The 24,350-nt window shown below is 61.5% G+C and overlaps 1 protein-coding gene across 21 annotated transcripts in view; it reads left to right on the top strand.

Annotated features, from left to right (window-relative positions):
- The first annotated feature begins 1,244 nt into the window (after nucleotides 1-1,244).
- TRPM2 (transient receptor potential cation channel subfamily M member 2) overlaps nucleotides 1,245-24,350 on the top strand; it is a 67,322-nt gene continuing 44,216 nt past the window's right edge. For 4 of the 21 annotated variants that reach the window (XR_004289015.1, XM_032356809.1, XM_032356821.1 and 1 more), the window contains exons 1-9: nucleotides 5,420-5,582; nucleotides 6,156-6,329; nucleotides 9,126-9,393; nucleotides 9,815-9,865; nucleotides 10,113-10,201; nucleotides 18,597-18,765; nucleotides 19,309-19,489; nucleotides 21,005-21,171; nucleotides 23,912-24,092. Coding sequence is in view for 20 of the 21 variants with exons in the window: in XM_032356809.1 (XP_032212700.1) it covers nucleotides 9,298-9,393; nucleotides 9,815-9,865; nucleotides 10,113-10,201; nucleotides 18,597-18,765; nucleotides 19,309-19,489; nucleotides 21,005-21,171; nucleotides 23,912-24,092 (934 nt within the window). In the remaining variant the exon portion in view is untranslated. Of the gene's footprint in view, nucleotides 1,340-4,880; nucleotides 5,371-5,416; nucleotides 5,583-6,155; nucleotides 6,387-9,125; nucleotides 9,394-9,814; nucleotides 9,866-10,112; nucleotides 10,202-18,596; nucleotides 18,766-19,308; nucleotides 19,490-21,004; nucleotides 21,172-23,911; nucleotides 24,093-24,350 lie in introns of those variants that run through there. The other 17 variants (XM_032356857.1, XM_032356867.1, XM_032356695.1 and 14 more) reach the window with 15 other exon arrangements.

Consider the following 24,350-nt stretch of genomic DNA (forward strand, 5'->3'; position numbering starts at 1 on the left):
GCAGGCTTGTGACAGGGTATTGTAGGTTGCAGCTGTGGGCCAGGGGCTGACGGAATGGGGCATGGGAGTTGCTGGCCCTGCTGGCCCCCACCTGGCTGAGATGGCCCCTCCTCCTCCTGCCTGGACCCTTATTGTCCCGGCAAAGGGACAAGTCCAGGTGGGCTGTGGGACAGACTGCGGCTCTCTGGTCGGGGCTGCAGCGGAGGGCTTGCTGGAGGCGCTGCGGTGGGAGAGGGGTGGCGACTCCCTGCGGGTCTGCCGGAGTAGGTCAAGGCCCTCAGCTCCAGCGTGTGTGGATTTCCCGGCACCAGTCACTGGGGAACAGGAATCGCTGGTCCCTGAGTCCAGGCGGCTCTGGCCGGAAACCTCTCAGCTAGGCGGCAGGGGCAGCAGCTGTTGGGGCCCCCACACGGAGGGCAAGGGGGCAGCTGTGCTTACAGCTCTCTGGCCTCTGGGGCCTCTCCAGCCCCCGCCACCTCTGGGTGTTCAAGAGGGTAGCCCAGGTGGGAACCCATGGAAGGTCCTGGTGACTCAGGTGACACTTGTGAAGTGAGGATTTTCGGTAAGTTAAGTGTGGTGGTTTGGGGTGTCGCTGTGCATTCCCAGAATTCCCTTCCGGGGGTAGCTCTGGGCAGGACTGGACTCCCGGGCACTCACTTTGGAATGGGGGAGGAGGAGCGGTGAAGGCCATCCTGGGCAGAAACGGACAGATGTGGAAGGGTCGGGTTGGAGGGACAGGGGCCGTCTCCCAAGTGTGTCCCCCTCTTCCCGACAGAGGCCCTCCCCGCCACCAGCATCCCTTATGGGAAACTCACAGTGGCCGAGCTCTGCCTTCCCCAGACCTCTCCCTCCGCCCCCTCCTTGTGGTCCTGCTTGCAGAGCTGGGCCTGCCCAGCTCCCCTGCGCCCCTGTAAGCTCTTCCCTCGGCACCTGCCCCCCTGCCTGGGGAGGGCTGCTTAGTGCCCTGCCCCCCGCAATTCTCCAGCTCTCCAGCTCCCTTCCACAATTGTGTAGAGTCTTTCGGCACGCTCATAGGACTTCTGCTTCTTGGAGTGAACCCTGACACAGGCAGAAATTCGGCACAAACTTGGCTTAAACCAAAAATGAAACGTTGGTTCATGGGACCAAGAAGCCCAGGGAAGTGGCTTCAGGTGGCTTCAGCAGCTACTCACCCTCCGAGCCTTCCGTTGCCCTTGTGGGACGCCTTCTACTGTCTGCTCGAGCGCAGCAGCAAGAAAGCTTTTCCCAGTAACTCGGGTGCCCGTTTGGGGATTGGCCTGGCAGCACCCTTGGCCGGCTTGGCAAGGATGGGCCTGCTGACCGGAGCCACGTGCCCAAGGTGGGTGATGGGAGGGGGGAGGGGAGGAGAGGGGAGAGGAGGGGAGGTGACCCAGAGGAACATCCGAGAAAAAGAGAACCTGCAGCTGTAGGCTGGCGGTTGCTGCGGGAAGGACACCGCCGGAATGTACCTCGGCTTTGGCTGGCCGCCGCATCTTTCCTCGTGTCCCGGCACACAGTTCCGGATTCCGGGGCCTCTGCCCGCCTCAGCCGTCTGTCTGGGGCTCTGCTCACAGGATGGCCACGTGGCTGGGGCCCTGGCGTTGTCATGGTGGCCCCGGCTACAGGAGGACAGTCTCCTTCCCTCTAGTTCTAGCCGAGCTGAGTCCCACACTTCCTTTCCTGCATCCCGCGTGGCTCCCCCAGAAGCCCACAGGCTGCCTTTCTGGTACCGACAGACACCGACAGGCAGTGTCTCCCCCTCAGGGCTCTTTGAAGCCCTCGGGCTGGAGTGGGGCGGGAGGGGCACCCAGGGGCTGGGAAGTGCGGTCCGCCCTCCGCCTGGGTCCTGGCCCCCTGCGCGGTTTTGGGGAAGGCGTTCCTCCAGCAGGGGTCTGCTCTCTTCCCCACAGCCTGAGGGCTCAGCTCTCAGCCCAGGGCCTGCCCCACAGTGGGGGGGGGGACTGCTGAGGAAAGTGGGGGCTGCTGGGACTGGGCGGTGGGGCAGAGAGGAAGGTCCTGGGGTGGGGAGGGCGTGAGCTCTGGTTCTCCAATGGCAGCAGAAACTGTTGCTAGCTATCAAGGTGACCCCGGGGTGGACAGTCCCCAGGCCTGCCTGCCCTTCTCCCTGCCTGGTTCCCCTCTGGGGACTCACCCCCTCGGTGTTTCAGCCACTCTGCCTCCAGATGGCTCTCAGCGGAGACCCTCCCAGGAACCAGCCCTCTGCGGGGGAGCTGCCCACCCCAGCCCCATCCCATGACGGACTGACCAATGGGACATAAAGGCCCAGCCCCTCACTCGATTTGGGGGCCTCTGGGGTGCAGGCAGCCTGCTGTGTGGACCATACGACCCAGCCAAACAAGGGGTTGGACGTCTGGATGAGGAGGGTATGAACCTGAACAGGAAAATCACTGTGCGGACCCCACTGCTCTGGAGCAAGGCTGGAGCAAGCCCCGAGGGGGGCTCTCCATGCTTTGGAAGCCCTGGTGGACACCACGTGACCAGGTGGCCAGCCCCAACATGCCTGGGGGTACATGAGGCCCGAGGGGGAACAGCCTCCCCCATGAAGGGAGCCCCTGCCTCTCTGCTCTGGCGGGAAAGGACGAACGCTGACATCAGAGCCTGCGCCGAATCAAGGCTAGACCGGCTGGGCGCTGTGGAGGGCGCCCGAGGGGAGGAAGACCAGAAAACCAGGGAGGGCGGGGTTTGCAAGAGGCACTGGGAGGCGCGGCAGGTGGAGATCCTAACGCCCCTGTCAAGGCCCACCAGGGGCACCCACCACGGACAAGGTGCTGGACAGCTTGGGAGGGAAAGTCCTCAACCAGTCGGCGTCCGTCCCGAGCGGCTCTGGGCCGCAGGTAGATCGCGAGGGGTGTGGCCACAGAGGCCACATGGCACAACACTGCCTTCCCACAGAACCCACACGTTCTGGGTCTGGGCTTGTCCTTGTCCTTCTGCCCGTGGGGACCTTAGCCAGTGCTGTGGTCTGAGGACCCATGGTGCTCTGACCCACCAGCACAGGGTCCCAAACAACACTGCGTCAGCCCAAGGGAACTGCTTCCCTGCCAGAAGGCCCTTCACGGTCTGGCCCCTGCCTCTGCCTCCCCTCATCTCTTGCCACACTCCCCTGGCACACTCTGCAGGCCTTGGTGGCCTTCCTGTTGTTCCTCAAGCACACAGACTTGAGTTCACCACAGGGCCTTTGCACCTGCTCTCCCCTGACGTTGACCCCCCCCTTATTCTCCAGCTCCCCTGCCCTGCTGAGTTCCTCAGTGTTTATGACACACAACCTAAGGTTGTCGATGCCATTCTCCCCGTGGAGACGTGGGCTCCCATTCTCCTGGAGCCTTGCCCCTAAACAGGTTCTGGACACTGTAAGGTTCAGTAAATGCCTGGGGTTGGCCTGAACACAGTGAACGCTGGGTCTGCAGGTGCATTTGGACACTGCCGGGGTCCCTGGGATGGTGCTCAGTCTCCCTGAGTCACAGGCCCCTCATCAGGGATTGGGGACGAGAAGGTTCCCTGGCACATTGCATTGTGGGGGCACGTCACATTGTGGGGGCTGCGAACGGGCGTGGGGAGCGCAGTGTGGTGCTTGGCAAGGAGGGTGCCCGCGAGCAAAGAAACCTCGCCGACCACTCTGCTGGAGGGTGCCCCCGGCCGGCGCCCAGAGAGACTGGGAAGGATGGGTTGCGGCAAATCCGGACACGCCGGCGGTGAGGGGGAGAGACCTGCCTGCGTCCATCCTGCGCAGGGACCTGCGAGGTCCTGCGGGCCCCGGGGTCGCTTCCAGCTCCGTCCCCGTCACTGTTTGCTTGGAAACGCGTGGCCTGCTCTGGCTCTCGGGGCACGTCTGCCCACACCCGGGCGGGCAGCAGCCGCGCTCCCGAGCCACAGGCTACTCGGCCGCTGGCCCTGTCGCTTGCATGTCACCTTTGCATCTCACGGCGCGTCCTTTTTCGTGAGCGTTTGGGAAGGCGGCTGACCTGTTGGCCTCAGACAGGAAGAGATGAAGGGAGACCACGGTGTCCCCAGCATGAAGCCCTCCTCCCTCAGGCCGTGCTCAGGACCAGGGCTCTGCAAACGCAGCCGCCGCCCGTCTTTGTAAATAAAGTTTTATTGGCACGCGGCCACGCCCATCCGTTCGCCTGCGGCCTGTGGCCGTCCACCCCCAACCCCGGCTGCAGGGGCTCCGCTGAGCAGTTCAGGGGAGATCCTGGGCCTGAAGGGCCTGAAGTATTTACCAGGTTGCCGGACAGAAGTGTGCAGCCCCCACCCTAGACCCTGGCCGCGTGGCCTCCCCAGCCCGTGGACCCCTCCCCCCAGGAGCCCGCTGCCCGGCCGCGGCTCCTGCGTGTTATTCGTGACCCGAGTGCGGCCATGCCAAGCGGTCAGAGCGCTCCCTGCCTCGCGGCCTGCGGTGTTCTTCCCGCCGCAGGAGCTGCTTCTCTCGGGCGCGTTGTCCCGGGGGGGGAAAGCCCCCCGCGTCACGTCTCCTCTCTCTGAACGCGAGACGACGGGCAGTTGGCATCAGTGCCCGCGGGGGGCCTGCTGCATGGGCAAAGGCCTTTTTACGTTTATGGGAAGGATGTTTCGTAAGTGCTCTTGCAACGGCTCCCTGGCAGGCGGAACGCTGCCTTCTTGTGAAATGTGTGGTTTCTCTTTTGAGGGGAAAGAGCCGCAGGGGGACAGAGTGATCTTGACGTCAGGTCAGCGGCCCGTCTCGAGCACGACTTGCCCTCGGCCAGTGTTCCCACAGAGGCCCTGGGATACTGGGAAGAAACGGTCCTCCGTCCGTGCCACCCACCAGGACGCTGCGATTGTTACTGTGTCATGAAATATTCACACGCACACACGCACACACGCACGCGCACCGCATGCGTTTCGTCAATGAGGTGGCCCTTGGGCCCGCAGGCAGCCCAGGGAAGGAGCGCTGGCCGGGGTTCTGGCCGGAGCTGCAGGCTCTGGTGGGTTTCTGCTTCCTGCGCCAGCTTCCTGGGGCCTCAGCGCCCCCCAGGGCGGCAACAGAGGCCGCGAGCTCACTCCTGCAGCAGGCGCCTGTCGCATGCCCGGCTGGCGGACTCAGAACGTGGCAGGGACAGGTGGGCTGGCCTCCGGCAGGTGGGAATCTCATGTCTGCGGCGGCCACGCGCCCTGCCGCCCACTCTCTCCGTGGTGCCAGCTGCTTCGGAGGAGGCCGCCAACCGCCGCTGGGCCCGTCAGAGTGTCTTGGGAAATCCATCAAGGACTGCCCTATACAAGGGGCTCTGATGGGTTCTGACACCTTCCCTGGGCCGCGCAGAGATCTCCAGAGCATGGGACCGTGAGACGGGGGTCCTGTGGACCCATGGCACCGTGGCTGGTTCCTCTGTGGTGAGGCAGGGGGCCTTCCCGTGGAGGATGCTGTGGGCAGGAATCTGGATGCTAGGTCAGCACAGCCAGGGAAGGAAGTGGGGGGGTGGCCAGTCAGCCAGGGGTCAGCCGGCAGTCCCCCGCCCCCTGGTCAGAGAGGCCCAGGGCCCAGGAGCAGCTGCGGGACACTTTGGGCTGGTGGCTGGGGAGGAGAGGGCAGTGGTCTTTGTGAGGTGAGAGCCCGTGGGGGTGGTTTGGCCCTTTAGGAAAGCTGTGGTCGGCTTTTTTGGGGGGGGGGTCAGAATTCCTCGCTCTTCTTCTAGTCAGGAGGACCGAGAAGGGCCAGGGCCACCAGGGTGGACTTAGACATCTGTGGGGCTCCGTGGCCAGCACCTGCCCCACGGCTGCTCTGTGGTTAGAGCCTTGGAGCCCCTCATGACCCCTCCAATCCTGCCTTCTTGGGGATGGTCTCCTGGCTTTGGCCCTGCCTGGAAGACAGGGGTGGGGGTCACTGGGGGTTTCCAGGGGGATGAGGTTCTGAGGCCTGGAGGGAAGGTGGCTCACCCTGGCTCCAGGCCCGCTTGGGTCTCCTGCCCTGCCTATCCCTGGAGACCCCCGCCCCCACCCCACTCATAGTGCGGCGCGGTTCAGGGCTTGGGGAGAACCACAGTCGCTCAGCCTTTCAAAGAGAAGCTGGCCGCTAGCCTAGCGGTTCGGGAGGCAAGAAGCGGCCTTGGGGTCCCTGGGAAGGCGACAGGGTTCCCGCGACAGGGCGTCTCCGACCGAGCCCGCGTCCTTGGTTCCAGAGCGGGGAACTCCGCAGGCGGAGCGCTCTGGGCCAGTGACGCAGAGCGCGCTGCGGGCTGCGGGGACTGCGCGGGACGCACGCTCAGCCCGGGATGCGGGCGGCCCCGCGGGGCCGGCGGGCGGTCCTCCGCAGCGGCGCCAGTGACGCGGGAACGCGGGCCCGCTCCGAGCAGGTACGCCCGCCCCGCCGGAGGGAAGACACCGGGGTCCGGAGACGGGTAGCAGGACAGGTGGGGGCGGGGGTGGGGGCGGGGGATGCGCGGGGTGGGAGGAGGGTGTCCCGGGATCCAAGGGCGCGGGCCGGGCTGCAGGCACACACGGAGCGCGGGCTAGGGTGCGCGCGCTGCCGGGTGCGGGGACCTAGGTGCTCGCCGCAGGCCTGGTGGGGGCGCGGGGCACTAGCCCGGGCGCTGCGGGGGCAGGCCCAGGGGCAACTCCAGGCTGGAGGGGTGCGGGGACCTAGGCGCGGGGCAGAAGCCGGTGCCGCGGGGGCAGGGTGGGGGGCAAGCTCTGGCGTGGGGACTGGGCCTGGGCGCAGGCGGGAGCGTGGGGTGCAGGGATCCAGGCTGCAGAGGGGGTGCGGCAAGGCCCCTGGCCCAGTCAGACCTGGGGAGACCCTGAACTTGGCCCATTTGGGACTTAAGCTCCGACTGCAACTTCCCCACGCCCACCCCCACCCCCACGACGCCAGGCCGGGGCTGTTGGCGGCGCTTTCTTCCTGCCTCAGCCGGTATTGGGTATTGCCATTCTGTCTTGAGAGTGTTTCCGCAGCCCGGATTTCAGGGGACAGGACCTGGGAAGCAGCAGGGAGCAGGTGCACTACTTAGGAGTAGCAGAGAGGCGGGTGGGGGCCCCTTGGCCAGCCTGCCTTCCTGGAGCCTCACATACAAGTCTGCTGGTTGGGCCTTTCTGGCTGGGGTGGGTGGGGTGAAGGAGGGGCCCTGCCTGGGGGGGTTCCCATGGTCCTGGCCCCAGGTGGCTGCTATCGAGCTCTGCCCCAGTACTTCCACTCTGTTTGGACTTGGGGTCTAGTCCCAATGCAGCCAGGGGCATGGCCTTTCCCCCTGGACTGCGGGAGCCTGGGGATGAGGGGTCCACCCCGCCATCTGGGTCCTGGAAGAGTCTGGAAACCCAGGGCTGACCATGGGCCCTCTCACCCATGACACGGGTGGCCCTCTGTGTTCATGGCCGGTGCCCCTCTGAGCTCTCTCCTGAGGATAGCTCGGAGCACAGCTCAGACTGGGACATCCACCCGGCTCGGCCCTGTGTGTCCAGGCCCGCTAGCTTCGTGGCAACAGCTCCACATCGCCCTGAGGGTTCCTGTGCCAAAAAACGTCTGTAGATGGGCTTTTTTTTTTTTTTTTTTTTTTTGGTATTTCAGACACATTTATACGGCTGCCCTGATTTCATGTACTTATTATAATTAGTGCTTATACCGTTATGTTCTACTTTTTGAGTCCACTGGTTGTGTTTTGGTTTTTTCCTCTACCTCTTAAGTAAAAATTTCAAAACATGCAGCAAAGTGGAATTTTTACGGTGACCCCTAGACGAGTACTTTGTGCAGGCCTGTGCGCTGACGCCTTCTGTGCGTTTCTGGCTCACTTCCTTTCAAGAGGTTCTTAACACACGTGCTGTGCCGCTGCACATGGAGAACCAGGGTGACCACAACCTCTTTCGGGGGGCAATGCATGGTCAGATTTGGGGGAGAACCTCAGAGAAGGTTGAAGGGGGGGCTTTGTAAGGTCATGGTCAGCCCTGGGTTTCCAGACTCTTCCAGGATGCAGACTGTGGGGTGGGGAAGGGGGGAGGCGGGGAGGGAGGGAGAGAGGCTCAGGCCGGCATCTCCGGCTCGGGCTGCTGAACCTGAGGGCCTCCCTGTGTCCTCACAGCGGGGAAGGAGCAAGAGGGCTCCCGGGGGGTCTCCTTCCTGAGGGCACTGACCCCGGTCATGGGGGCTCACTCCTCCCCGATCACCTCCCAGAGGCCCCGCTGCCTACGGCCATCACTTTTGTGGGGGGCAGCTTCAGCCTGTGAATGTCAGGGGAGCACCCTCAGACCCCAGCCTGCCCCTCCTGGCCCCTAGAAGTCCTTCGCGCAGGACATTCGCTCCGCCCCAACAGCCCGGGTTTGAACTCGTTCAGGCATCAACTCCCGAGTCTGAGTCCAAAGTCTGATCTAAATTTCCTCTAGGGCCTCCTGGGTGGCTCAGTGGGTTGAAGCCTCTGCCTTCAGCTCAGGTCATGATCTCAGGGTCCTGGGATCGAGCCCCGTTGGGCTCTCTGCTCCGCGGGAAGCCTGCTTCCCCTCTCCCCCTGCCTACCTCTCTGCCTGCTTGTGATCTCTGTCTGTCAAATACATAAATTTAAAAAAAATTTCCTCTAAGTCGGAGGTTGGGGAGACCCCAGGGACGGTCATGCTGAGGCAGCACCTCTCCAGCTGTGAGGCTGTCCCGAATGCAAGGGTGGGCACCGGACAGACATGCCCATCCCGAAGGGGAGCACTGGAAGCAAAGTCTGGGTGGCCACGCCCCCAGGCTTGTGGACTTTTCGAAACAGTGGAGACGGCGGCATGGTGCAGGCCTTCCCACCCAGGCCACAGGGGCCCCGGGGCGGCACCCAGGGCTGCTGTCTGGCCCGCTGCTGGAATCCGAGAGCCGAGCCGAGAGGGGAGGGGGCAGGGCGGCTGCGGCTCCTCCGCATCCTCGCACTTGGGGCCTATGCTGGGAGGGCAGCCCGGGGATCTCCGAAAGCCAGGAGCAGCAGGGGTGGGGACGGAGCTTCTTCTCGGGCCCTCCGTGTTCCAGGTGGGCCTCCGGGCCCTGGGCACCGGCCAGGGCTTCCAGACCGCCCCGGGGCCCTGCTGGGGGACAGAGTGCGGGCAGCGGGGACGGCGTGCGGGCCATGCACGGAGACACACCGCTGGTGCTCTCAGACACCTGCCGCATCTCCCTCTCTGACCTATTCCACCAGCCCTCCACGGTGTCCTTCCAGAACCTTCAGCCTCATGAGTGCAGGCAAGGCTGTCCTGAGCGGGACAGGAGACTGCAGAAGCTGGAGTTCGAGTGGCCCGTAGGACGGAGCCCCCGAGCCTGAGGAAAGCCGGCTCCAGGCAGGAGGAAGGCTTTGGGGTGCAGCCAGGACGATGGCTGAGCTGGGCATGGCCCCCCATCTCCGGCGCAGCAACAGCAGTGTCTGCAAGGCCCGGAGGCTGCAGCACCTGTTTGGAAACAGCACAAAGGTAGCCTTCCGGGGGCTCAGCAGGCCCCCTCGGCCGGCTGCACCACAGCCCTTTGGGGCACAGGGACCACCAGGGAGGGCTGTGTTTCCTGCCCGGGGCAGAGGCACCACGGAGCTGAGGGCCAGGGGGCCTGGAGGGGACAGTAAGCGGCCAGGCCTGTCCCCTCCCACGGACCACACGACCCCTTCATGTTCTTGGTCTGGTGGGAGAGCGCTGGGGAAGCCCATTGGTCCTGTCCAGGGCCAGACTCACGGGAGGCCGCCGCCCCTGATGTCCATGATGTGACAGAGGGCCCTGGGCACCACCCACGTCCCGGAGCTGATTGCCCGGGGGCCCGGGACAAGACTGTGGGAAGGCGCGTTTAACTCGCAGGGCCCCTGGTCGGGCGGGTGGGAGGGGTCTCAGCTCGCTGTCTCTCCAGGACCGAGGCAGGTGTCCAGACCCTTATCCGCTGCACGGCTCTGTTCTCGAGGTAGGCAGAGGTGACAGAAACTGCAAGTTCTGGGGTCGTAGAGTGGGGCCCAGGAGGATGCGATCCTCCTGCCGAACCCACACCTGAGGGCCTCAGCGAGGGTCCCCTCCCTTCTCCCCCAGGCCCCCAGGAAGGGGCCCCCGAAGCTGGACAGGGCGTTCGGCCATATCTAGGAGCTGCGTAGGGCGTGTCCCCCAAATAGGGCTGTGATCCCCCCGGGCTCTCAACGTGCCCTTTTTGCCCTCAGCAAGAAAATCTCAGCTCGTGGGTCCCGCAAAATATCAAGAAGAAGGAGTGCATGTACTTCGTGGAGAGCTCCAAGCTGTCGGATGCCGGGTGAGTGGCCTGGCGGGGTGGCCGCCCCTCCCCTGCCCATGGGCGTGCCTGTCTGTGTGACCTTGGGCCCGAGGCATTTCCGCTCCCCACAGCGGGCTCCGGGAGCGGGGGGGGGGCAGCTTCCCCATCCTGCGTGTAGGGGAGGTGCCGAGGACGGGACTGGCTGTGTGGGGTCGTGACGGGACCACTCCGCAGTGGTGCTTGGACTCAAACCCCGGTGTTCGGGTGCCACGGGGCACGCCGCTAGAATGTTCCTTTCCTCTGGAGTCGAGAGGGGCGTAGAGAGGGTTCGGGGACCATGAGGGGCCTCAGGGAGAGCCTGCAGCCCAGGCCCCTCTCTGCGGAGGTGCCAAATCCAGACAGGGCCCCCCTTACCCCAAAGCCCCCTGATACCACCGTGGCCGCTCCTCCCCACGGAGCCCGTGGCTCTGGTGCGGCCACCACGTCTCCTTCCACCGGCATTCGTGGCCACGTTGCCTCCACGCCACGGGACATCTCACTCCTGGGACACTGGCTTCCCGTGGGGCTCCCCATGAGTCGGGGAGAAGCCTGCGGACAGCTTTGCAGGGACCTCGTGGGAGGTGTGGCTGTCCTTGGTGTGGCTGTCCTTGGTGTGGCTGTCCTTGGCAGTCCTTGAGGGTGCACGGAGCACGTGTGAGTCCCTGCTTCCCCCGCAGCCACATCTGGGTCCTTGCTGGGCCACGGACAGGCCACATTCTCTCTTAGTTCGTCCACGGCTTCCTTGTCTCCGACTGTACTCTTGTGGCTTCTGCTGAGCAGCCCTCCCTGACTGCACTGGAAGTAACCTCCCCTCCCCCACGCTCCGGACATGGGAGCGTCCACGGCACCATGACTGTGTGCCTTTGTGGTGGCAGAGTCACTTTCTCACCTCCTGTCGCGGACAGACAGCACCCAGCTCCCGTGTGTCGCACGGTATGGCAGGAGCGGCCTGTGCGGGGGGAGCCCTGTGCGGGGACGGCAGAGAGAGGACAGCAGAGTCAGGCAGGAGTGGTCCCCAACGATGAGGCTGTGCCTGGGGTCCTGCGGCATCTGGCCCTGTGACATCACGCCCTGCACACGCGTTGGGGTCCGCGCCCCGGCTTGGCCTGCCTCAGAGGACAGTTCTCACCTCCCAGTGCAGGCAGCAGACCCCGGGTCACATGGTTGCTCGCCGGCGCCGGTGCCCAGTGACCTCTGACGCAGGCGGCGGGCAGTTCCCAGGCCACACCGCGCCGTCTGACGATGTGCGGAGAGAAATTTGTGTCGAGTTTTCCGCTTTTAGTTACTTCAAAATAGGCTCATGGACACAGCCTCAGAGAGCCCTAGAGCCCCCACGTCCCCATCCAGGACCCAGGGGCTGCAGACTCATTCTGGGATGGACCCCGTTGGCTTCCGGCCTGGGGGGTGGGGGCCCCACCAGCAGCCCCCGGGCCCCTTCTTTGCTCTGAGTGGCGACCAGTGGGGAATGCTGGTGGGGTCAGGGAGGCCTGGGCTACAGCTTGGGTTTGAGGACCCCCTTAGTACCCCTTCCTCACGCTGAAGAAAGTGCTCCGGATGTGTTTGGTTCTGGAAATTTCTAGAAGCTCTTTTATTAGCATCAGGGTAATGCCAGAGCCTATCCCAGGGAGAGAGCAGGGGGGTGTGTCTGGGGACCAGGGGACCCAGCGAGGGTCAGGGACATGGGGACACCAGAGGAGTTTCACTGTGAGTCTGTGTCCGTGTAATCGGTTAGCGGCAACTAGCATGAATGACGCCCACTGTTTCCTGACTGGTTGTGTCTGGTTCATTAATGCAGGTCCCTAAATTGTGTTTCAGAAGCTTTAAATGAATGGGCCTCGGAGGACAGGATTTACAGCTGGCGAGGGGAAGCAGGCCCCCCGACGTCCTGGGAGAGCTCTGGGGCCCAGGGTGCCAGGAGCCGCAGGGAGGGCGGCAAGCTCGGAGAGGGGCGGTTGCGTGGGGTTTTCCGTCCTCCGTTAACTGGCAGCTCAGCAGGTGCGGCCGGGGTCTGGGTCATTGCCCAGAAGCACCGGTGACCCACAGAGAATGTCCGAGAGCCTGTGGTTGACGAAGAGCGCGTCGTTATGACCTCTCATTTCCCGTCTCAAAGATTTGGGACCACAGGGGGCACAGTGGGGTCTGCGGAGTGGTCGGGTGCCTGGGGGTTGGGGCCGTCCCCACGGCCCGGTGCCCTGGCAAGCCTGGGGGAGGGCAGTCTGTCCAGCCTGCTGCCAGTCACCGTGCTTCCCACGAGGAAGGTGCTGTCCAAGGGCGGGTGGGCCCCCAGGAGAAAGAGGGGCTGATTCCACGCTGCGGTGGGTGGTGGAGGCTGGTTTCTGGGGGTCCTCAAGGCCACCCTGAGTTCAGTGATTTCTAGGAGCCAGAGACAGGCTGACACAGCACCAGGGCTCACACCAGGCTCAGCGAAGGAAAACACAGGCAGGGTCCGGAGACCCCCACAGGCGGGCTTGCCACAACCTCCCCCTCCCGAGGGGCACACTGGCCGGGAAAAGGACAGCAAGCCGTTGGCCGTGTCTCTGTCCTGCAAAGCCGTTGGGGACTCAGTGCCCGGGGTTAGCCCTGTGCGCGGGTCCTGTAGGCCCCTATGTCTAGCACCCCCAAATTCCAGGCCCCGAGGGAGAGCTGGTGTTCTGCGTAAATCCCAGCGTTTGCATGGTCTGGGCCCACGGCAGAGCCCACAGGTCGGGGACTGCATAGCACTGTGAAAGCCGGGCGGCCGGGGCCGGCAGGGGCCGTGTGAGCGGGGTCACCAGCTGCACCAGCTCTAATCTCAGGAGCCGGCTGTGCTCGGCTCCGGCTCCGGGCCCTTCTCATAGGGCCCATCAGACGGGTCCCTCCAGCGGACGGCACGAGGGTGGGGAAGGTCCTCCCCATCACACGCCAAGCTTTGGAAAAGGTGCATTTCTACACTTGAACCATTTCCATCAAGTGCCCTAGGGTGTCCCCCAACTTCTTCCAGACCCGAGCCCCCCGCCTCTCCCGGCATCTCTAACTGGTTGCGCGTCCGGAGGGCTCTCCTCTGCTTTCCCTTCCCTCCCCCGCCCCCCGGCCCGCCCCCGTATTCTGGCCCGCGACCTCGCGGCTCTGGTGTGCTGGTTCTCTTCCTGAACACCGCATCCTCCGCCGTCCGGCACAGAGACTGAAGCGGGTGCTTCGGAAACGATCTTGAGGACCAGACGAGCGCGCTCAGGGAGTCAAGGCGCCGCTCCAGGCCGCGGGGAGGGGCCCAGACGGAGAGACCGCGCGTCTGCGGGCTCCGTGCTTGCACCGGGGCTAGTGCTGGTGTCCCCCTTCGTGCCCGTCTGGGCCAAGAGCTCCGCAGACAGGCTGACTATTTCATTTCTGGGCAAGTCGACTGGATGTTGTTTCCTGCCTTGAGTCAGCGTAGCGGCCACTTAGGTTTCAGACCCAGGCTCCGCCGAGAGGGCTGGCTCAGGGACGAGCTAGGGAGGTGGCCCATCAGAGGCCGTTAGAGTCTTAGAAAGTCAGGGGCAGCCCTGGGCCAAGGTACAAGAGCTGGGTCCTCACCCCGGCGGTTCCCTCCCCTGCCGTGGACCACAGGTCGAGGAGGTCACGCAGCATGCGGCGTGTACCCTGGGGTCACTGCAGGAGGCCTTAGTCTCCTTTAGGGGGTCCATGGAGGGGGTCAGTGGGCATGACCTGAGCTTACCGTGGGCGGGCGCTTGTGCTCAGAGCACTGGGAGGGCCCCGTGGTCACGACACACCCCAGGAGGGGCATCCCTGTAAGAGTCCGGGTCACAGGCCAGGCTGTGGGTCTCTATTTCTCATTTAAATTCAGTGTAGTTAACGCACAGTGCATTATTGGTGTCAGGGGCGGAGGTCAGGGAGTCCCGCTGCATGCAGCACCCACGGCTCGTCCCGTCACGTGCCCCCGAATGCCCGTCCTCCCACCCCCCACCCCCCGCCCACCTCCAGCGACCCTGTTTGCTTCCTAGAGTTCAGCATCGCTTATGGTTTGTCTCCCTCCTGATTTCGTCTTGTTTTATTTTTCCTTCCCTTCTTCTATGTCCATCTCTTTTGTTTCTTAAACCCCACACACGAGTGAGATCGTAGATTGTCTTTCTCTGACGGACTGACTTCGCTGAGCACAGTCCCCTCCGGTTCCATCCACGCCGAAGCCAAGGGCGGGACGTCTCCCTTTCTGATGGCCGAGTCACATTCCGTCGTGTAGACGAACCCCGTCCTCTCTGTCCGTGCATCTGCCGACGGACGTCCGGGCTCTTCCCGCAGTCCGGCTGCCGTGGGCGTCGCTGCTGTGAACACTGGGGGCAGGGGCCCCTTCAGATAACTCTGTCTTCATCTTTGGGGTAAATACCCAGTAGTGCGATTGCTGGGTCGTAGGGCAGCTCTATTCTCAACTTCTCCGTGCTGTTTTCCAGAGTGGCTGCACCAGCTTGCATTCCCACCAACAGTGTAGGAGGGTTCCCCTTTCTCCGCATCCTCTCCAACATCTGTTGTTTCCTGACGTGTTGATTTTAGCCGTTCTGACTGGTGTGAGGTGATATCTCATTGTGGTTTTGATTTGTATTTCCCTGATGCCGAGTGATGTGGAGCACTTTTTCATGTGTCTGTTGGCCATCTGGATGTCTTCTTGGCAGAAATGTCTGTTCATGTCTTCTGCCCATTTCTTAATTGGATTATTTGTTCTTTGGGTGTTGAGTTTGTAAGTTCTTTATAGATCTTGGACACTAGCCCTCTATCTGATATGTCATTTGCAAATATCTTCTCCCATTCCGTCAGTTGTGTTTGATTTTGTCAACTGTTGCCTTTGCTGTGCAGAAGCTTTTGATCTTGATGACGTCCCAATAGCTCATTTCTGCCCGTGCTGCCCTTGCCTTTGGGGCCAAGTCTAGGGAGAAGTTGCTATGGCTGAGGTCACAGAGGCCGCTGCCTGTGTCCTCCTCCTCATATTCAGGTCTTCCACCCATCTTGAGTCTACTTCTGTGTGCGGCGTAAGAGGCTGTGGGTCTCCTAACCAACCCGTCCTTGGTGCTCTGTATGCGCCATTGTTTTGCACTACTTTTATGAATTATTTCTAGGGGCGCCTGGAGGCTCAGTTGGGTATCTGACTTGGGCTCAGGTCATGATCGCAGGGTCCTGGGATCGAGCCCTGGGTTGGGCTCTCTGCTCAGCGGGGAGTGTGCTTGTCGCTGTGCCCCTCTCCTGGCTCACATGCACGTGCTCTCTCTCTCTCTCTCAAAGAAATAAGTAAAATCTTAAAAGAATTATTTCTAGAACCTTGTTTGACCCTCAAAGCATTTGTTAGGTGGGGGTCGGGGAGTGTACTGTTTTCCCCATCAGCCAGCAGAGAAATGGAGAGTCAGAGCAACGCTCTACACTAGGTAATTGGCAGGCAGCCCAGCCGTCCTTCCCCTGTGCTACCTGGCCCTGGTCTCACCTGGCCCTGGTCTCACCTGGCCTTGGACCGGTTGTTCTGTCTCATCTGGATCTTGTCTTTCAGGGCACTAGATAGCTAGCAAAAAATCAGAACCTAAAAATTCATAATTTCCAATTAAACGAGGTATAAAGAGCACATTCACCTCCTCTTTCTCCTGAAGCCCCCGTGAATAGCAGTATAGGAACAGGAAGTCTCAACCCATGAACATGAAGGGAATAAGAGAGGAGGTCATGGCTGCTGGGAGGCGTGGGCGCACTCTTGCGGGGAAAGCAGAAACCAGAGCAGGGAGTCCCCGAGGTGGGGTCCACCTGTAGCAGCACCCACGTTAGGCCAGCTGGGCCCCAGGTCTGGCTGCGAGGCTGGGCATCATGCACCTTGTTGGCCTGTGTCTAGGGTTTTTTTTAACCTTTTATTTTGGAATAATTGTAGATTTTTGCAAGTTGCCGAGATACAACAGATAGCACCCCTGTTTCCACCGCCGGTTCTGCACTCATGTTCTCTGCCCCCGTCACCCTAACCCCTGGCAACCATGAACCTGTTCGTCACCCCTTTAACTCTCTCACCTCGAGACTGTTACGTAAGGAGTCCTACCCTCACGATCTTTTCAGTGTTTTGCTCAGCACAAGGCCTTCGGGACCCACTCGGGTTGTTGCGTGCGTCCAGTCTGCTCTTCTTCGTTGCCGAGTGGTCCGGTCATGTCCAGTTTGTCTCCAACGCTATACCAGCAGTGAGATTTTTGAAGAAAACAAATAATTGGGTCTCATTTTTTTAGCCCACTCTGCCGATCTGTGTTTTTTTAAATTGGCATATTTAGGATATTATATTTAATGTAATGATGGATATATTAGGATTTGAGTCTGCTGCTGCATTTTTCTGTTTTCAGTTCGTTTTTTTTTTGTTTTTCTTTTTCTGTGCCTCCGGGGGACTTGAACATGTCTTTGGAGTCCCTCTTACCCTTCCTATTGTTCTGTCTCCCTTTCTGATATTCAACCAGTGCACCTGCTATCACTTCACTTCTGTTTAGAGAATGTCCTTTATCCCTCCTTTTTGAGTAGCTCTGCGGGTGATTCCCTTAGTTTTTCTGCAGGAGGATGTCCGACTTCCCTTTCCCGTGTGAATCATGTATTTGCTGAGTAGAGAATTCTGGGCTGGTAGGTTCTGGTTTTGTATGCCACTTTCTCCTTGCTCTTCTTTTTGGTTTCTGATGAGAAGTTGCTTGTTATTTGAATGATTTCCCGCAATACATAAGTTGTCATTTTGGTCTTGCTGTGTTCAAGATTTTTTCTTTTGTCTTCAGTTTCTAGAAGTTTGATTTCTAGTATCCTGGTATGCCTCTCTTTGGGTTCATAGTGTTTGGTGTTCCCTCAGATTCTTGAATCTGTAGATTTATATCTTCTTTCCAAATGTGGGAGATTTTGGACATTTGTTATTTTTTCTTTGCTGTAATAGGTAGTATTTATTTTGATTTCAGTTTCTAATTGTTTGTTCCTGCTATATAGACATGAAGTTGATTCATTTCTGTTGATATTGTTCCCCATAAATGTGCTAGACTTATCATGTCTTATAGCTTTTTCTAGATTTCTTAGGATTTTCTACACTCAAAATTATTCCTGTGTGAATAAAGATAGTTTTACTTCTTTTCCCATATGTGTGCCTTTTCTTTCCTTCTTTCCCTTCCTTCTTTCTTTCCTTTCCTTTCTGCCATTCTTTTAGCTAGGATCTCCAGCGCCATGCTGCCCAGCAGAGCTGAGGGGGGACACCACTGTCTTGTCGCCAGTCTTCGAGACAAAGTGCTCATCCTTCCATCCTTGAGTGTGATGTTAGCAGTAGGAGTTTCACAGATGCTTTTTCACCAGGTTGAGGAAGTTCCTCTCTTCTTACTTCATTGAAAGTTGCTATTATAAACAGATGTTGAATTTGGTAAAACACTTTATGCACCCATCAAATTATCATTAGACTTTTCTTCCTTATTCTGTTAATATTGATAATGCAACCTTGCATTCCTGAGAAAGCTCCCACGCGGTCATAATTTTTTAAATAAACTTTTCAATGCTAATTCAAGTGTAACGTACAGTGATTTCAGCTGAATGATACCATGATTCAGCACTTACATACATAACTCAGTGATCATTGTGATTGGTCATTATTTCTTTACATGCTTTTCCAGCCCTGCCTCCTTTCTCTCTTCCCTCTGGGACTCTGATGACACGCACGTTTGGTGTTTTGTTATAGTTCTGCAGGTCCCAGAGGCTGTTTATTTAGGTCTGTTTTCTCTCTGGTGTTTGTGTTGGGTTATTTCTGTGTTCTATCTTCAAGTTCGTGGATTCTTTCCTCTGCCACCTTCATTCATGGGTGAGTTCACCTACTGATTTTCAAAAACCTTTTGGTTAGTGCATTTTTTACTTCTAAATTTCCATTTGATGTACCTTCTATTTCTTTGCTGAGACTTTATGTTTTTTTCATATTTTTCAAGTGTGTTCATGATTCCTTGGTAAAGCATTTTTGTGATAGCTGCCATAAAATCCTTGTCAGATAATTCTAACATGTGTATCACCTTGACATTGGGGGCTGCTGTCTTTTCTCATTCTGGTGGAGATTTCCTGGTTCCTGGGATGACTACTGATTTTCCATCTGAAACTGTGATATTTTGGGTGTCATATGTAAGATTTTGCATCCTGTGTTTTAGCAGGTCCCCTCTGACATATCTGTGCCCTGTGGGGATCAAAGTCCAAGCTTTTTCAGCCTGAGCTGATTCATGGCAGGGAGGGGCTTCTTGTTCCTGTGGGCGTGGGAGGGATGCTCAGCTCCCCGCTGGGCCTCCACTGACACTGTTGCTGGGGGTGCCTTCTCACTGCTGGAGGGTGAAAGTCCTGACCTCTGTTGAGCCCCTGTTGACGCCCCAGAGGGGAGCACAGAGGCAGCTTGCTTCCTCCAGTGACTGTGCGGTCTTCGCAGGAAGGTGGTGTGTGAATGCGGACACACACGCCAGCAACACTTGGAGGAGGCCACCAGGCCCCACACTTTGCAGGGCAAGGATTGGGACCCCAAAAAACATGTCCAGGAGATGCCAACGGACGCCTTTGGTGACATTGTTTTCAAGGGCCTGGGCCAGAAGGTGGGAAAGGTTGGTCTTCCTCCCTCCGTTGTTCTCACTGTGGACTCGTGTCAACCTTCTGTGATCCGAGGTGGCCAGGACTTCCCTGTGTGGGAGAGAGGCGGGCTGAAACCCGAAGCATCCAGCCTGCCAGCGCTGGGGGAGGGGTGGGCGGGGGCTCCACAAGGCTCACAGGAGACCCACGGGCCTCTCTGAGTTCTGGGTCACCACGGGGCAGGCTGGGCCTTGGGCTGGGTGTATCCTGCAGTGGAGAAGCTGGGTGGGGAGGGTGCTGTGGGCGCAGGGCTGGGCTTGGGGGACCGGGAAGGTGCAGCCGGTCTCCCCAGGGTGGCCTGTCCTCCCGCTGGGCCTTGCTTCTGGGCCTTCGCCCCTTCTCCCTCCTCAGTCTGCATCCTGCTTGGGCGTGGACACTTTGACTCACTGGCGTAGCCCCGGGGTGGGAGGTGCCCATCCCTTGCGGGGCTCTCAGACACGGCCGCGCGGCTCTCTCTGGGGCTCAGCTGTCCACCACTGACCCAGCGTGTCCTCTGCTGTCCTTTGGCTTCCCTGCAGTACGTCCGCCTCTCCCAGGACACACCCCCCAGCGTGATCTACCACCTCATGACCCAGTACTGGGGCCTGGATGTCCCCAACCTCCTCATCTCGGTGACAGGTGGGGCCAAGGACTTCAACATGAAGCCCAGGCTGAAGAGTGTGTTCCGAAGAGGCCTGGTCAAGGTGGCCCAGACCACAGGTAGCCCTTGGGGCTGGGAGCCATGGGTGGGCTGAGCAGACAGCACTGGGGTGTAGGGACCAGAGCAGCCCTGGGGAGTCCCCAAGGCCACGCCCTGCTGGGTCAGACTCGCCCAGCCCTTCCTTGCTGGCCCACAGGGGCCGCTGCTCAGTTGCTCGTGGGGCGGACACAGCGCCAGCTCCTGGTGGCCCCGCCTGGCTCTGCATCATCAGGAGGCCTGAGGCAACTGTGAGCCAATGTGGTGGCCGGTGGAGGAGGCCGCAGGGTTTGTCTCGTAGTGGGGATGTCCATGAGGGTCTCCGTTAACCAAAGCACTGTCGCCTGATCCATCCGTCCACGTCTGAGAGGGAGGAACTGCCGTGTGAGGGGACGGCCTCGGCGTTCCGTGTCCCCCAAGGCCACACTTCCAGGGAGCCCAGGGCAGGGCCACGGGGTGTGGCCCTTGGCGCTGTGTCAGAGTGACGCTGGAGCCGTAGCCACGGTGCCCACGGCCTCCAAGGGGGCTACACTGGGTCGGTTCATGGCAGGAGAGCAAGGGTTCTGGGTCCAGGTGACTGGGGCGTCCCCGGGAAGGCCTACCCTCCTTCTAGGCTCTGGCCTTAGCCACGCAGGAGGGCCACGCCCTCTGTTTGGTCCTTGCCCCGAAACAGAGGCTCGGTCTGAGTCCTCCTGGAGTCTCCTCACTTGCGGGACCTGGCTAAACGCGGCCGTCACCCAGGCACGCTCCTGACCGGGACTGTGAATCCATTAGGGGCTCATCGGTCCCGCAGGTCATCTCAGGTGATACGCCTCGATGGTTATCTCGTTAGCGTTCAGGAGCAACGTCCCCGCCCCAAAGCCCAAGCCACGTGTTTGAGCGGGTTCCTCATGGCACCGCCGCTCAGAACTGGCTTCCAGGTCAGGGGAGCAGACGGCCTGGGGGGGGTCTCCCTCCGGGCAGAAGACAGACAGGGGTGCGGCAGAAGCAGCTGTGACACAATCTCGCGGCACCCAGGCCTGGCGTCCCTTCTCCTCGCCTGTCCGGGATGACCAGAGCAGGTCCCCTGGGTCAGGCTGGACCGTGGCAGGGAAGGGGGTGCCCGGTGGGGGCCACTGCGAGCCGCGTGCCAGTGGGCAGCGTGGTGAGGTTAAGAGGTCAGAGCTGGGGTGCAGGCCGCCACACTCAGGCCCAGGAGCCACGGGGAAGAGGGGACATTTAAGTCTTGGCGTAGAAGAATTCAGACAGACGTGTTCCCGAGTGCAGGACAGAGAGAGGCAGCGGGCAGGTGGGGAGAGAGGCCTGCAGCCCCGTCCCTGTCCCCCACCCCCGGCCTGGGCAGGTGGGAAGCCTCGGCCCTGGAGCTGCACCACAAAGGCAGGATCACAGTGCGGCTTCGTCCGTGGTCCCAGCCCCCAGACGCTCCTGGCGAGGAGTCGGAGAGCCTAGTGGAGGCCCCGCAGATCCACGGGAGGGAGCAACAGGGCCCCGGGTCAGGCCGGCACGTGGCAGGCGCCCACCTCTGCTCCTCTCCCCAGGGGCCTGGATTATCACCGGCGGGTCCCACGCGGGTGTCATGAAGCAGGTGGGCGAGGCGGTGCGGGACTTCACCCTGAGCAGCTGCCGCCATGAGGGAGACGTCGTCACTGTCGGAATTGCCACGTGGGGCACCGTGCACAACCGAGAGGGCCTGATCCATCCCTCGGTGAGCTCAGCAGCCCCCCTGGGGTGCGGGTCACGGTCAGGGCCTGATCCATCCCTTGGGGAGCTCGGCGGCCCACCGCCCGAGGATGCGGGTCAGAGGAGGTCAGGTGCGGAATCCCACTAGGCACAGCAGGGGACAGGCTGCCGTCTGGACCCCGGGCTAAGTGCAGTGGGGAGGAAAGGGCCTGGCCAGGGGCCCAAGAGACCGGGGCTCATGCCCGGCCGCACTGCAGCCCCTGACAGCAGCTAACTGGGCTGGGCGCCCTTATGACTACGGGATGGCTCCAAGCAGGAGCCTCAGGGCCACCACGGGTCATCCCAACAGCTGTTCCGACGAGACACGGATTTCGCAGACGGCAGGACGTGTCCGGATTGGGGTGCACTGAGGCTCCAAAGCCTGAACTCTGAGCCTCCGCGGTGGCCCCAGCCAGAGCGGTGTGTGGCAGTCACGGCCACCGGGCGTGTGGAGGAGAGGGCGGTAGTGGGAGGCCAGTCCTTGAACACGGAGACTCGCATTGGAGAAGACCGTCGGGTCCCTCAGCGAGAGTCTTAAAGGACGCAGCGGGTCTGGCAGGACGAGGGCGCGTGCACTTGATTCGCACAGTCGGGGACGTTCCGGGAACACGCTGGCCTGACGGGCCGTGGGCGCGGACTTACGAGTGGGAGCCTCCCGCCTTCTGGGCCACCGAGTTCTCTTTCCCAGGAAGAACCTTGGAACGGGGACTGCTTTTCCCTCACGGTTACTGGTGATTTGGCCAGCCTGCCCCCGGTCTTTGTCCTTCTGTGGCGGAGCTGCCGGGGCGCTCAGCGGGGCGTGACTGGTTCCACCTTGCGCGCTCCTTCTAGGGAAACCGAGGCCGAGAGATGGGGTCACCTCGGAGACCACTCTTGACTTTCTCCCCGTGACACCTCCGTGCCATCCTCTGCGGAGGACAGGAGTGCGTGCGCTGGCCCCGTCCCTCCTGGGTCGGTGTCCTGGGGCCGCTGGAACCAGTGATCGCAGGTGTGGCTGCTGAAAGCCGCGGAAATGCATCCTCCCCTTCCGGATGCCAGGGGTCAGGAATGAGGTCCAAGTGCGGACGGGCCGTCCTCCCCCCAGAGGCTCTGGGGCGGCTGCTTCTGCCTCCAGACTCTGCTGCCCCCTGGGCCTGCCCTGACTGGGGTCCTGATGTCTTTGGACGACAGGGGCTCAGCCCGCTGCAGGCGACCCTCAACCCCCAGAGATTCACGTCCGTCCCACGTGCAAACTGTATTCACCCCATCCCCAGGCTCCCCACATATCAACCCGTTACAGCACCTGCTCAGCCAGAAAGTCCCCAACCCCAGCCTCGGATCCTCCAAGTCCGGCAGGAGCGACGCTTTGCGTGTGACCCATCCCGGGACAGCACCCCCGTTGTGCGTGGACCCACGATGCCGGGAAACAAGCTACTTTCTTCTGGAACCCAGTAATGGGACGGGCAGCCTAGAGCAGCTGCCCATTCTCATCCCAAAAGGGGAACGTGCCAAGAATAAAGGGGTCCTGGTCACTGAACTCTGGAGTCTCTGTGACTTGAGGCCCAGCTTCCGCCTCATCCGTGACCCTGCCCCGGGGATGATTGTTTTCTTGAAGGTTATCTGCTGGTTTCCCGCCTGCCGTGGTCTGGGAGTCTGACATCCTATGTCCCTTTGGTCCTGGTTAGCCAGGCTTCCGCTGACACGACATCCTGTCTTCCTGGCGTGGGTCCCGTGCCGCAGACACGGAGCCGGCCCTTGGCACCCTCGTGGGTGATGCCGCCTCTGTCCAGGCCCCCCGAGGTGGTGGAGCCCAGAGCCGCGTGCCTCCCATGCCGTCCCCAGCGAACGCCCAGCCCCGCCCGGGAGCGGGCCTGCTGTCGGCGAGCCGGGAGCGTGCAGGCCGCCTTCCCAAGCTGCACAGGCTGAGCGCGTCCCAGGTCCTCAAGTCCCGGTTCCCTCAACGTGCCCCCCTCCTCAGCAAGTAGAAGCCGGGGGCACCTGCCCGCCGCTTGTCCGCGTCCACGCCGGTCGCTTACACTCGTGCCCTCCGCACCGCGGCCGCCTGCAGCTCAGGGAGCAACCCTCATCCTCCTGTCTCCAATGCCGTGGTCCTCGTGCCCTCTGGGCCGCCCCAGCAGCCCCCCGGCCTCCGTCCACACAGCTGGAAGACCAGAACCGCTCGCTCCGCCCGCTTACCCTGCCCTCCGCCGGCGCCGGGGCCTCTGCCGCCGCTCCCACCGGGGCCGATCCAGGCTCTCCCGCCACGTGCCGTGTTCTGCCAGCCTCCGCCGTCACCGCGCCCCCGAACCCTCCTGCACCTGCGGCAGTGACAACCCCAGTTCCAGCTGGAGGCCGCACGACGGGGGTCTCTCCCTCTCCTGGAGGCCGGAGCTCGGAACCCCTGTGGCTCGACCCCGTGCAGGCGTCGGCAGCTGTCGGGGAGCCGCGCCTGGTCTGGCGTTCACAGCCGCGGGGCCCGCCCCGGTAGTCCGTCTCCTCAGCCACCCCGGGAGGTGGCGCTTAGGACCTGCCCGGACCCTTCAGGATAATCCTGCCGTGTCACCATCCTTTATCTCATCAAATCTGCAGTGGTTCTTTTTCCAAATTAGGTAACATTCGTCGTTTCCAGGGTTGAGGGCTTCCTGTCTTGGGGGGTCAGTATCCAGCCTCGCAGACCCCCCCGTCCTAGCATTCCAGACGCAGAACTCCCCGTCTGTCTGTGCCTGACGCGTCTCTGCCGTCCCCAGGGCGGCTTCCCTGCGGAGTACATCGTCGACGAGGAAGGCCAGGGGTGCCTGAGCTGCCTGGACAGCAACCACTCCCACTTCATCCTTGTGGACGACGGGACCCACGGCCGCTACGGGGTCGAGATCCCCCTGAGGACGAAGCTGGAGAAGTTCGTGTCGGAGCAGACAAAGGAAAGAGGAGGCGAGTGGTGCGTCGCTTCGAGGCTCTCCGTGGGGGGGGGCGGCTGGTCAAGGGGCCTGGGGCATGGCGGGCGAGAGCAGGACGGTCAGCAGGTGCGGGTCAGGGGCGCCCTGAGACGCCGCTGGACTTGGTCCCACCGTCTCTCCACGCCTGCTCAGCGGGGACGTGTCTGTCACCCGGTTTGACCGCTGGAGGGCGGTGGGGCAGGCCCCCAGCTCTCCCGCGGGCCGTCGACCACCTACAATCACGCGACGCGCC

This window comes from Mustela erminea, chromosome 1, assembly GCF_009829155.1.
Source record: "Mustela erminea isolate mMusErm1 chromosome 1, mMusErm1.Pri, whole genome shotgun sequence".
Taxonomy (NCBI): domain Eukaryota; kingdom Metazoa; phylum Chordata; class Mammalia; order Carnivora; family Mustelidae; genus Mustela; species Mustela erminea.